The following is a 12,849-nucleotide window of genomic DNA, read 5'->3' as shown; positions in this document are numbered from 1 at the left end:
CGCAGACCTTACCCCTACCCCGAAGGGTAGAGAGGCTGTTTCCAGGAGACCCTCGGCTCAAAAAAAGCAACAGGAGCCGATATATTAGTACCATAAAAATGCATAATAAAATAACAGCAATATAAGAGATATGAAATACAGAATACGAAATACGAAATATGAAATAGATGGCCGGTATAGTAAAACTAGCAGGTAAAGCCCTGCATCAATAGACGACCAAATACCACACTAAATACCAATTAATGATAAATAGCATATTCTTCTTTCTAAATTGAAAATAATCTATTAGCTAAAAGTAAGAATTATATATTTACTGTCAGAGGCGGATCCAGAATTTTAAGCTTATGAGTTCCTATAACAATCTCAAATTAATCTACATGATAACTGGACCAACAAACTGAGTTCCAAGCTAAATATTCTTATACTTTTAATGAATTTTTTAGTACAAATACAGGATATATGCAAAAGTTACTGGATTTACGGGAACCCGTATCCTTTACTCTAAATCCGCCCTTGTTTACTGTGTTGTAAAAATTTGATGAAAAGATGACATAACTATTGAGATTAATTTTTATGTACGTTGTATTGTTGCAACCAAGCATCTTATGGCTTTGAAAATACTATTCCTATGTTCTTAATCTTTAATTTGACATCAGTCAATTTTATTTTAATTTTTATATGTATTTCTGTATCCTATCATAATGATAAAACTAATGAATAATATATATTTTAAAACTTTTTAACTTTGTTTTGTGGGTGATTTACGTGGTTAGAAACTGATTGTAATAGCAATATATAATACTCCATACATGATATATATATATATATATATATATATATATATATATATATATATATATATATATATATATATATATATATATATATATATATATATATATATATATATATATATATATATATATATATATATATATATATATATATATATATATATATATATATATATATATATATATATATATATATATATATATATATATAAATTTTATGTTCATTACACAAAAGTCATTTTTTTTTCTTTTGTTACACAAAAATCATTTTACTTTGCTCTAGTTATCACAAAAGTCACATTTTTACTTGAAAAGTCTATTATGCCCTTGATATTATATAAACCTTCATATTTATGTAATACCTTCTATATTATATACTATATAATATATTTTTAACTATGTATTTTATTTATAAATAAAATAACTTAATATTATTTTATTTATTATTTTTATAATATATTCGTATATTTAATTTTTTTCTTAACTTTAATTTTCAAGATATATTAGTATAACTTTTTTTTTTAAAATTTAATTGACCAACCAAAGTTGGTCGGTATTCCCTTACGACCTTCAAAACACCGACCACACGTTAATGGACGCATTTTGGATGATTATCGGCCATTACCGACCAACTTTGGTCGATTTTTTTGGACAATTTTTCCCGAATTTCTAGTAATGTAATTTCCCAAATAACAATTGCCCAGGTAAATCCCCAAAAAAAATCGCTAGCTAAATTCGCATATAGTACCTAGGGATTTTTCTTCAGATTAACATATGATTTTTCTTCATTTTCTTTGTTTGTTTACCTGCGAATTTTCTCATGGAAATGTACTTGCCAATTTATTTCTCTACTAATATATATTAAAGTTACTGACAAACTTAATAACGCTACTAATATGTTTTGAAAATTAACGTTAAGAAAAAAATTAAATTAACGAATATATTATAAAAATAATAAATAAAATAATATTAAGTTATTTTATTTTTAAATAAAATACATAGTTAAAAATATATTATATAGTATATAATATAGAAGGTATTACATAAATATGGAGATTTATATAATATCAAGGGCATAATAGACTTTTCAAGTAAAAATGTAACTTTTGTGATAACTAGAGCAAAGTAAAATGATTTTTGTGTAACAAAAGAAAGAAAAGTGACTTTTGTGTAATGAACACAAAGTTGAATGACTTTTACATAACAAAAAAAAGAAAAATGACTTTTAGGTAACAAACACAAAGTTCAATGACCATGAATAAAATTATATCTATATATATATATATCTCACACCTTTAAATTTTCAGCAAGAAGAATGATAAGTATAACAGTTAATGTTGTCTTGCACTTCAGATTTTGAAGAAAAAGAATGACATATGAGCCATGAGAGTAACGTATTACCCTATAAATTAAATTACAACTTAGTTCTACTAAATTAAAAGAAACATTAAATTTTATGATCAAAAAGAGTTATTTAGCAGACAAAAGTAAAGAACATGAGAGAATTTTGAAACTTTTTACTACATTTTAGATTTCACTTCTTGAACATACTGAATCAAAATGAACTTTTTTGAGCCGAGGGTCTCCTGGAAACAGCCTCTCTACCCTTCGGGGTAGGGGTAAGGTCTGCGTACATATTACCCTCCCCAGACCCCACTTGTGAGATTATACTGGGTTGTTGTTGTTGTTGACCTACTGCGAAGATTCACGAGTTAAAAGTTCAAGCACTAAGATTTTGGATTAATATCCTCCATGTCCGATCCTTTAATTGACTTTAAAGTTCTAAATATCATGATTAACTAAATGCACACCTCAAATAAATACCATTCTAGAATTTTAGTTGACCATCTAAATGATTTAAAAATCATTCTAGTTGAAATTTTAGTTTACGTACACAGTTTAAAAAAGGACTCACATTTCATATAAAATTTTACTTATATAAATTATTTATTTATTTGAATTATATAACATAATTATAACAATTTTCATGTTAGTTTTTTTATATTTAGTATTTTAAAATCAACTATTGTGCATGTAAAATAGAAGATTTATACAAATTTATCTCATAGGCTAGGCTTAGAAGATTTATCTGAAATTCCCTAATTCTTTTTCCCTTTAATTTCTCTATCCCTTGTTAATGATCAAACTATTTACAGACATAAATAAAAAAAATTATAAGCTACCTCAAATTATTCTTTGTGCACATGTATAAATAGTACTATAAAATTTTAGTTGATGCTAGTCTTAATAGTTAATGCTGATGTTGCATGTAGTCCATACACAAAAGGAGTTCAAACATAATTTAAAAAAAATAATTCTAATTCAAATAAGGAAAAATCTAATAGGAGAATTCGAGTTGATTTAAAGTCCTAAATTTTAGGGAAAAAATTAAATAACTATTCCTAAATATTAGAAAATTAAATAAATGACTATTCCAAAATATTAGAAGAATAATTAAATGACTATTTTGTCCAATATGAATTCTATTTTAAAAGGGTAAAAAAGGCAAACGACATTTCTCCAAAGACATTCGTGCTTTTAATATAGTATAGATAGATAAATTCGTTAAAAAAAAGATAAATTTTAATATATGAAAATAATTTAATTTAAAATTATTCTTTATTTTATTATTCATGTAAAGCTTTTATAACCACATAAATATTATATTCATATAATAAATTTTATCCTTTAAACTTCTAAAATCACCAATGTCAAAATATTTTTTATTTATTAAATTTATATCGAGCTAAACTATATCATATAAATTAAAACTAGTGAAATACTGTAATTAATAAATACGGAGTATTGTTTGAAAAATACAACAACAACCCAGTATAATCTCACAAGTGGGGTCTGGGGAGGGTAATATGTATGCAGACCTTACCTCCAGTGGCGGAGGCAGGATCTCCACGAAGGGGGTTCAAAAAAAATTTTGTATCTAGTGGGAATTGAACTCATGACCTTATGTAGATTTTGAACCCCCCTTGACCCCTAAACTACACTTTTGAATTGTGTTAAGGGGGTTCAAAACTTAATATATAGAGGTAAAAAACAGATTTTGCCTTATATATACAGTGTATTTTTTCGGCGAACGGAGTTCGGGTGAACCCCCTTACACCCCCCTAAATCTGCCTCTGCTTATCTCTACCCCGAGGGGCAGAGAAACTGTTACCAGGAGACCCTCGGCTTAAAAAAGCAATAAGAGACATTATATTAGTACTATTAATAGACTCATAATAAAATAACATAAAATACCATAAAATAAAGAAAGAAAGAAGAGGTCCGGAGTTTGATGGCGCTCCAACGTGGTTGCTAGTTGCTGCATGGCTTTGAGTGTCTTGTCCATGCACAAGTGTCATATCCTCATGATAATCCCTCATGCAAAAATAATTTTTTTTATTTTTTTTATTTTCTAGTTGATCTTTTCCCTCACTCTTTATTATTTTGGACAAGATGAGTTATAAGTTAGACAAGCGATAAACTAAACAATAATCTTTATCTGAAAAAGTTTTTTGCAATTACGAAAATTACAGTAGGAACGAACGAGAACAAATGTCTTATGTATTGGCCATTTCACAGAGTTTTCTCAAGAAGACAATTCCATTAAACCACTCAACCTTATTTACAGCTCCATTAATGGTTGAAACCTTCAAAATAAATGGCCCAAATCTCACATCAGTTTCAGCTCAGATGAGAGCCAGACAGCAACCTTCTGTGCCTCCTGAGATGCCCCAAACGCCTAATGTTCCAGAATTTGATCCAATCCCACCGGAAAAGCCAGCTGAAAAGCCACCGTTGTCGCCTCCGAGCCCGGGCCCTGGTTTTCCCGGCCTACCAAATCCCTTACCACCTGGTCATGACCCATCAGGACCAGATATGCCTGAGCCACCGCCGGAGATTTCTCCGCCTGGTGGCCCGGTCGTTATACCTCCGGCTATCCCGGAAATTGTTCCTCCGGGTGGGCCGGATGTTATACCGCCGGGACCGCCGGAGATTGTTCCGCCTGGTGGACCGGATGTTATACCTCCAAAGCTGCCGGAACCTGGGCCGCCACACCCGTCGCTGCCGGATATTCTGCCGCCCATTATCACTTTTGGGCCGGTTGCTTTTAGGGCAGGTGAAAGATTTTGATGTTAGTGTAGGTTGACAAGTTTTATTTTGTGTATGTTTGGTCCAATCTTATCATTCTGGGTCCATAGAAATCTGGGTCCACAAAATTATGAGATAAAAAAGTTGCCTCATACAACTAATCTCTGTTTGTCTCACAAATTTGTAGACCTCAATCTTATATTTCTGGGTCCACAGAAATCTGGGTCCACAAAATTGTAAGACAAAAAAGTTGACTCATACAACTAGTCTCAATTGTACGAGACACAAAATAAAATTTTCCGTTTATGAAGACGTTTTTATGTTCTTTTGGCAAGTATAGTGTTTGTTTCACTGGGAATTTCTACACATTTTAACTTCAAGATCCTTCAGACTTTGTATAGGTTCTTGATTACTTTTTTATTTTATTTTTTATTTTGTATTAATAATAAATCATTCGAAAATGGGTTACAATTAACGTACGGGAGAGTTCATGCTGGAACACCAAAAAGATTAATGACTGTAGTAAAGAAATTAAAAAAAGTAAAATGATCAAGTACAATTAAATCCACGGATAAGCAAGAAAGAAAATTTTGGGAGGTTATGATTTTAAAACACGTCATAGTTAAAAATGATATACAAAAATATATGAAAACAAATTGCATTCAATAATCAATAGGTTTTGAACCTATACCATAACTATGTTATTTTAACTTATACCTAAGGTTTTAGAAGACTCTTGCGTTTTTAGATAATGGACTGGACCAGTTGTAAAAGCATGCTATTTGTACATTATGTTCTTTTATAATTGTGAATTTAAAAAAATAATTTTTTTAAATTTTTTATGTGTAAAAGATAGATTTTTTACATGTAAAAATAAATATTTCATGTGTAAAAAAAAGAGATAGGGTCATAAAATTCAAAACAAATTTATAAAGAGCCAAAAAATTAATTGACCCGGCAAAAGCAAACCGAGACAGCGTACTATTTGTACATCATGCCCTTTTATAATTGTAAATTTAAAAAAATAATTTTTTTTTTATTTTTTATGTGTAAAAGATAGATTTCTTACGTGTAAAAGTAAATATCTCATGTGTAAAAAAAAGAGGTATGATCATAAAATTAAAAATAGGTTTGTAAAGAGCCAAAAAGCCAATTGACGCGGCAAAAGCAAACCGAGACATAATAAAAGTAAATTTGAAAACATTTAACTTGTTATATTTTTTATATAATTGATTCATCTAATATTTAATCAAAATTTCCACCTATAAATTTCCACCTATAAATTTCCACTTACAGAGAGTACACCCCCTTTACAGCTTGTTTGGATGGTTGCTACGTATCGTTTCATGTATCGTATTGTATTGTATTGTATCGTTTGATGAATATAATGTTTGGATAGATTGTGTCATTTTATCGTCGTTTCATGGTATCATGCACCAGTAATATGATGAATAAACTTGCAGTATTATAAAGAAAAATTATGATACAGTATATAAAAAGGTAGGGTAAATGATAAAATAAAATTATTTAATACTAATGAAGGGTGAAATTGAGAGAAAAATCCAAGAAAACAACACGATCATACCAAATCGATCATTACATAAAATGGCACATTTTATCGCTATGTAATGACGAATTTAACGATACGATACAATAAAATTTAAGTAACAATCAAAACAAACATTATATTTAAAATAACAATACGATACGATACAACAGGTAACAACCATCCAAACAATCGAGGAGAAGGACAGATGTCGAAGTTGCATGACCTCCACGTGTCTCCTAAACTGACTATTCAATACACTTTCTTATATATAAAACTTATATTGAGTCTCAATCTCCTCAAACAGGTTAGAATAACTAAGAATGCTGAGAGTTTCAACAATTTGGCCCAAGTACTCGTTAATGAAAAGAACCATTCCAGTGGCCAAAAACGCAAAATCCTCATTATCCCTTGTTCAAACTTTGAATAATTCACTATTTTGGCTAAGAAAAATGAGCCATGAGGCAGAGCCAAAGACACTAAATATGCCAGGCCAACATGAAAAACTTCCATCTGATTTTCCTACTACCACAACGCCACCAAATATCACCACGCCTACCGACGCGCCGCCGGCGGTGGAGGATTCACCTTTTGTACCTGATTTTGATGCTATTCCACCCATAAGACAAGGTGATAATTAGATGTTGATTCAGAATTTAAGTTTTAATTAAGTTCGGACTTTTTTATGGCTAATTTTTTTGTAGTGGATGTTTTAACATGTATATATAGTATATGAGCAAGACACAAGGGGAGGACTCAGAAGCCTAAGTGCGGGTTCGGCTGAACCCACTAATTTTTACTCAAATAGTATACTTGAGTTAAAATTTAGAACCCAGGTAGTACTCCCTCCTGTCCAAATAAGTGATTTTTTGGCTCTTTTATTGTGGTCGAAAATAAGTAATTTTTCCAGATTTCAAGAATGAATTAATTATTTTTTTCCTACATTGCCCTTGGAGTAATTAATGTTTGAGTATGTGTAAGGAGTATTTATGTGAAGAGACAATAAAGGTTAATATGGTCAATTTCACTGCTAGTTAATGTTAAAAGGTGAATTTCTTAATATGTTTGAAAACAACCAAAAAATTACTTATTTTGGACCGGAGGGAGTAGCTTTTAAAACCGTTCTTCTAAAATCTAGAACCCATAAAGTTGAAATGCTTGCTCTACGTCTAGCAAGGCAGCTAGAAGGTTACTCCCTCTGGTTCACAATAAGTGATAAATTTGCTTTTAGCACGCCCATTAAGAAAATACTAAATTTTATAAAAAAAATACCTACTATGACTAAACTACCCCTAATTAAACATTTATGTGAGGAGTAAAAAAACTTTTTAGGGTATGTACATAAGGGTTATTTTGTAAAAATAAATTGAATTCTTTCTTAATTACATAATTGGACGCTTATTTTGAATCAAAATAAAAAGTAAATTGTTCACTTATTGTGAACCTGAACCGGAGGGAGTAACAACTAGAAAGGTTAGCTACGAATTCGTTGAATTAAGTAACTCTACTTTAACCTCCATATTTGACCTCCATATTTGTATTTGGGCCCGACCCAATTTTATAGTGGCGGGTTACGTAGAATTCAATAGCTTTGGAAAAATTAATTGAGGGGTACATATATCAGCGGTTCAGAATTTTTCCGCCATCGATAATAATCTATTTAAATAGAACCCAGTAAATAAAAAGGATTCCACATCTGATTTATATTAAGAATTATATTGAATATATGTATAAAAATTAAATCAAGACTACGTCTGTCTAAATAAGTATGAGTTAATTTATGAACCAATAACATTAACACTACGTCTGTCTCTGCAGGTGAAGACCCTCCAACGCCGTCGCCGTCGCCAACTGCACCACGAATTGACAGTCCAGAATTTTCTGAACCGCCGAACACTTCGCCGCCTAGCCATGAAGCACCACGGCCACCGACATCACCGCCTGGACAGCCGGAAGCGTTTCCACCACACGCTCCGGATGTCAGACCTCCGAAACCTCCCGAACCTGGAGAGCAAATTAGGAGGGTGTTTGGCTAAGCCTATAAGCTAGTCAAACTGGTTTATAAACACTTTTTTGTTTATCTACGCGTTTGTTAAAATTAAAAGTGCTTATATGTCAAAATAAGTCAAAAGTCATAAGTTGGTCTCATAAGCACTTTAGGTTTGACCAAAATATTTACTATTCTATCCCTAAAATACTTCTTTTTAAAACAAAACTCTCCGTACGCTTAATTCTTCAGCTGCTTATTATTAATTTCAGCACTTTTATCCAAACACGTAACTGCTTATTTTTTAAATCAGCTTCAGCACTTAAAAGTGTTTTTCAGCACATAATGTTTATCAGGTACTCTAAATCAGTTAAGCCAAACGGGCTCTAGATCATCTAATATCAGATCTGAGTAGTAATGTTTAAAGGATAAATGGAAATGCAGGTTCCCGTAATTTGTTGATTTATTTTGTTAAAAATGGTTATTTGCATGTTTCCGCTTTAGAACAGTTATCTTTTAATTCTATTTATTTATGGTCCCTCACTGTGATCTTAATGAAACATGGGGGAATTAGAATTAATTCGATAATTCTACTATTAAAATACTAAATTGCTAAACTTATGTTTATTTTTGCGTTAATTTTTAATATTTGTTGAAATTTGGTCAATTGCCTTATATATTCATACTTCTCTTTTTAATCTCATATAAAAAGAGAAATAATGAGAACTATTTTGTATATATAAAAATATAGAAAGGCCGCGTGAATAATTCGATTTAAATGAATAAACAGAAATTATTATAAAATTTATAATGATATGGGGTAAAATTATTATATAAAAAGATAAGGTAAATGATAAAATAAAATTATTTAATAATAGTGAAGGGCGAGATGGGAGAAAAAGATAAGGTAACGACGTGATTAAAGTGACTTTTTTGTTGTTGTTATATAACGATAGATTTAGCGATACAAAACAATAAAATTTTAAAATAAATTTTGTATTTAAAATAATAATATGATACAATATAACATGTAACAACCCTTTAAACATATTGTAAAGTAAATTTTAAATTTCTTAATTGAATAAAGTAAACTTTAAATTTTTTAATTGAAACCCGTAACTCATAGATGAGACGAAAATAGCTTAATCCTTATTTTAAAGCACCCGTTAAGTGCTTTCTAATACGAACCAGAAATCTTCTTTCATCTGGAATTTTGAGGATAACACATGCATTTTCACATCATATACGTTTTAATATTTAAGGGAGACAAACTAATGTGTCGACTTTCTTACAAATGAATAACACAAATTTTCTAATGCGGAAAGACGGTCAAATTTCGCAAGAACAGTCTTTTTGTTGAAATATTTTTTGGCTTCTTTACTCTGATATTATTATAAAGGACATATTGTGATGACCTGAAAGGAGGTCATTACTTGTTTAAAAATGAAATTTTGTATCATGAGGCCTTGAAAGTCTCATTTAGCGTCACCTCGATTTGCCTGCGCAGTCCCGACGCATAACCGGAAAGCTTAAATGTGAAAATCTGTGAAAAATGATAAGTTTTGACTGTAAAATGAATAAATTTGACTTCGGTCAACGTTTTGGGTAAACGGATCCGAACCCGTGATTTGACGGTCCTGGAGGGTCCGTAGGAAAATATGGGACTTGGGCGTATGCCCGGAATCGGATTCCGAGGTCCCAAGCTCGAGAAACGATTTTTTAAAGAAAATTATTTCTAGAATTGTTTAAAGAAATTTGAAATGAAATTTGATTAGAACACGATGGTATCGGGCCCATATTTTAGTTCCGGCGTCTGGTACAGGTCTTGTATATGAATTAAGACATTTCGGTAAAATTTGGTGAAAAACGGATGTCATTGATGTGATTCGGACTTAAATTTGCAAAAGTTGATGTTTTACGAAGTTTGAGAAAAATTCTTGGATTTTGAGCTTTAATTCGTTGTTATTGAGATTATTTTGGCGATTTGATCGCACGGATAAATTCGTATGATGTCACTAAGTTAGTACGTATGTTTGGTTAGGAGCCTCGAGGGATCGGCTTAGGAGCCCTGCGCTTATCTGCAGTATCCCAGGAAGGACTGTGCGGCCGCAGTCCATTTCGTGCGGTCCGCACAGGGAGTCTGAGAGGGGTATAAATAGACGAGATTTTCAGTTATTTTTCATTTTTCAAAACCCCCCAAAAAAACATAAGAGGCGATTTTTCGAACAACTTTTCTTCTCCAAATCAATTGTAAGTCATTTTTAACTAGTTTTGTTCAATTATTAACATCTTTTAACATGATTTCAACTTCAAATCAATGATTTTCATGGGGAAAATTGGGTGTTTTGGGTAGAACCTAGGTTTTTCAAAAATTGGGATTTGGACCTCGATTTGAGGTCCGATTTCAAAAACAAATTACATATTTAAGCTCGTGGGAGAATGGGTGATCGGGTTTTGGTCCGAACCTCGGGTTTTGACCATGTGGGACCGAGGGCGATTTTGACTTTTTGGGTAAAACTTTGGAAAACTCATTTTCATGCATTCAAATTGATTCATTTAGCGTTTATTGATGTAATTAAGTAACTTGTGGCTAGATACGAGTGAATTGGCGGAGGAATCAAGGGGTAAAGCTATAATTGAAACTTAAGTTGTGTTCGAGGCATCGAGGTAAGTGTCTGGTCTAACTTTAGCTTGAGGGATTAGGAGTTGTGTCTTATTTGCTACGTGCTAATTGTGGAGTACGACGTATAGGCATGGTGACGAGTATCTATACGTTGGTGTCAACCATGCCCGTGACTCTTGTATTGTAACTGTTATGACTCCTTTGTGGTTTACTGCGCTTCATATGTAATTATCATCATTATTCCCTTGCCAGGATGTTTGTTTGATATTAATAATCCCTTGCCGGGATGTTTGTTTTGATAGTACTTGTTCCCTTGACAAGATGTTTGTTTGATACCATTGTTTCCCTTGCCGGGAAGTTGTTATATTGCTCTTGTTCCCTTGCCGGAATTTCTTGTGATTATTGTTGGAATGTAACTGGGAGATATAATGAAATGGGAGCGGGTGGTACGCCTACCACGAGATATAATGAAATGGGAGCTGGTTGGTATGCCTACCACATATGATGAAATAGGATCGAGTTGCACGCCTGCAACAAGATGTGAACCGAAAGTGAAATCTACCTTTGTTTTCCTTATCCTTGTTAGAAGTTGAATTTTGGTTTCCTTATAATTCTTTTGAGATTCTGCCTTATCTGTTATTCCCCCGAAGCATGTTTCCCCTTCCCAGTTTTAACTGTTTGTTTCAAATTATTTCTCCGTTGCATATATGTATGTAACTGCACAGGTTTATGTGGGGTATGGTCCTAGCCTCGTCGCTACCTCGCCGGGGTTAGGCCAGACACTTACTAGCATATGGGGTCGGTTAAGCCTTCAGTCTACCGAGACACCGAGGTAGCCTTGCAGTCGTCCGCAGGCCCGACGTCTCCTCTATTCCTTATTATATTCTGATATCTCTTGTATTCGAGACAGACAATATTACTTTCTTTCAAACAGTTGTGTGTAGTAATCTTAGTAGTCCGTGAATGTTGTGACACCAGTTTCTGGGTAGAGGCATATGTGGAGTTTCTTATTATTTTGGTTCATTTTATCTAAGTCTTCCGCTTAGTCTCATATTTCACTATTATTTAAATGTTTATCGCTTATTAATGTATGTTATAAAAAGGATGAGAACAAAAGAGTTAAGAATTTCTAATTTCGTGACTTGCCTAGCTTCTACGAGTAGGCGCCATCACGACTCCCGAGGGTGGGGAAATCTGGGTCGTGATAAGTTGGTATCAGAGCTCTAGGTTGCATAGGTCTCACAATTCGTGGACAAGCTCAGTAGAGTCTGAGGGATCGGTACAAAGACGTCTTTATTTATCCCCAGAGGCTACAGAGTTGGTAAAAACTTCACATTTGTTCCTTCTTATCGTGCGATTCTGTTTCTCAATGATAATTGAACTCCTACTCTATTCATCCGCAGATGGCGAGAGCACGTGCTTCCTCATCCACCGCTCACCAGCCCAAGCCCCCAACAGCAGCTCCCACGAGGGGCAGAGGGCGAGGGCGAGGCCGTGCTAGAGGCCGAGGTAGGGGCAGAGCTCAACCCCGAGCAGCAACACCAGTGACGGAGCCTCAGGTTGATTTTGATGAGGAGGTTCCATCCCCAGGAGTTTCGGTGGGCCCAGCTCAGGTACCAGAGGGGTTTATTGCTACCCCAGTTCTTCAAGACGCTCTGGTCCGATTAGTGGTCTTCAGGACGTCACCCGAGTAGGCTTGCTTCATGTAGCACCAGCCATCTCTTAGGCTAGAGGAGGGGCTCAGACTCCTACTACTCGCACTCCGGAGCAGGTAGCTCCCTAGATTCAAACTCCAGCGGTTCAGCCAGTT

General features: G+C 33.2%; 1 protein-coding gene across 2 annotated transcripts; it reads left to right on the top strand.

Annotated features, from left to right (window-relative positions):
* The first annotated feature begins 6,741 nt into the window (after positions 1–6,741).
* Positions 6,742–8,800, top strand: LOC107804724 (uncharacterized). Of its 2 annotated transcripts, XM_075242214.1 has the most exons (3): positions 6,742–7,059; positions 7,159–7,265; positions 8,248–8,800. In XM_075242214.1, the coding sequence occupies exons 1-3, from the start codon at positions 6,753–6,755 to the stop codon at positions 8,476–8,478; spliced, it is 645 nt and encodes a 214-aa protein (XP_075098315.1). In that variant the 5' UTR covers positions 6,742–6,752; the 3' UTR covers positions 8,479–8,800. The 2 variants fall into 2 exon arrangements, with proteins under 2 accessions (XP_075098315.1, XP_016484140.1); XM_016628654.2 differs by lacking the exon at positions 7,159–7,265 and having other exon boundaries at positions 8,248–8,783.
* The last annotated feature ends 4,049 nt before the right edge of the window (positions 8,801–12,849 follow it).

The sequence above is a fragment of the Nicotiana tabacum genome, chromosome 21, assembly GCF_000715075.1.
Source record: "Nicotiana tabacum cultivar K326 chromosome 21, ASM71507v2, whole genome shotgun sequence".
Classification (NCBI taxonomy): domain Eukaryota; kingdom Viridiplantae; phylum Streptophyta; class Magnoliopsida; order Solanales; family Solanaceae; genus Nicotiana; species Nicotiana tabacum.
The sequence above is the reverse complement of the archived record's forward strand: the minus strand, read 5'-3'. Positions and strand labels throughout refer to the sequence as shown.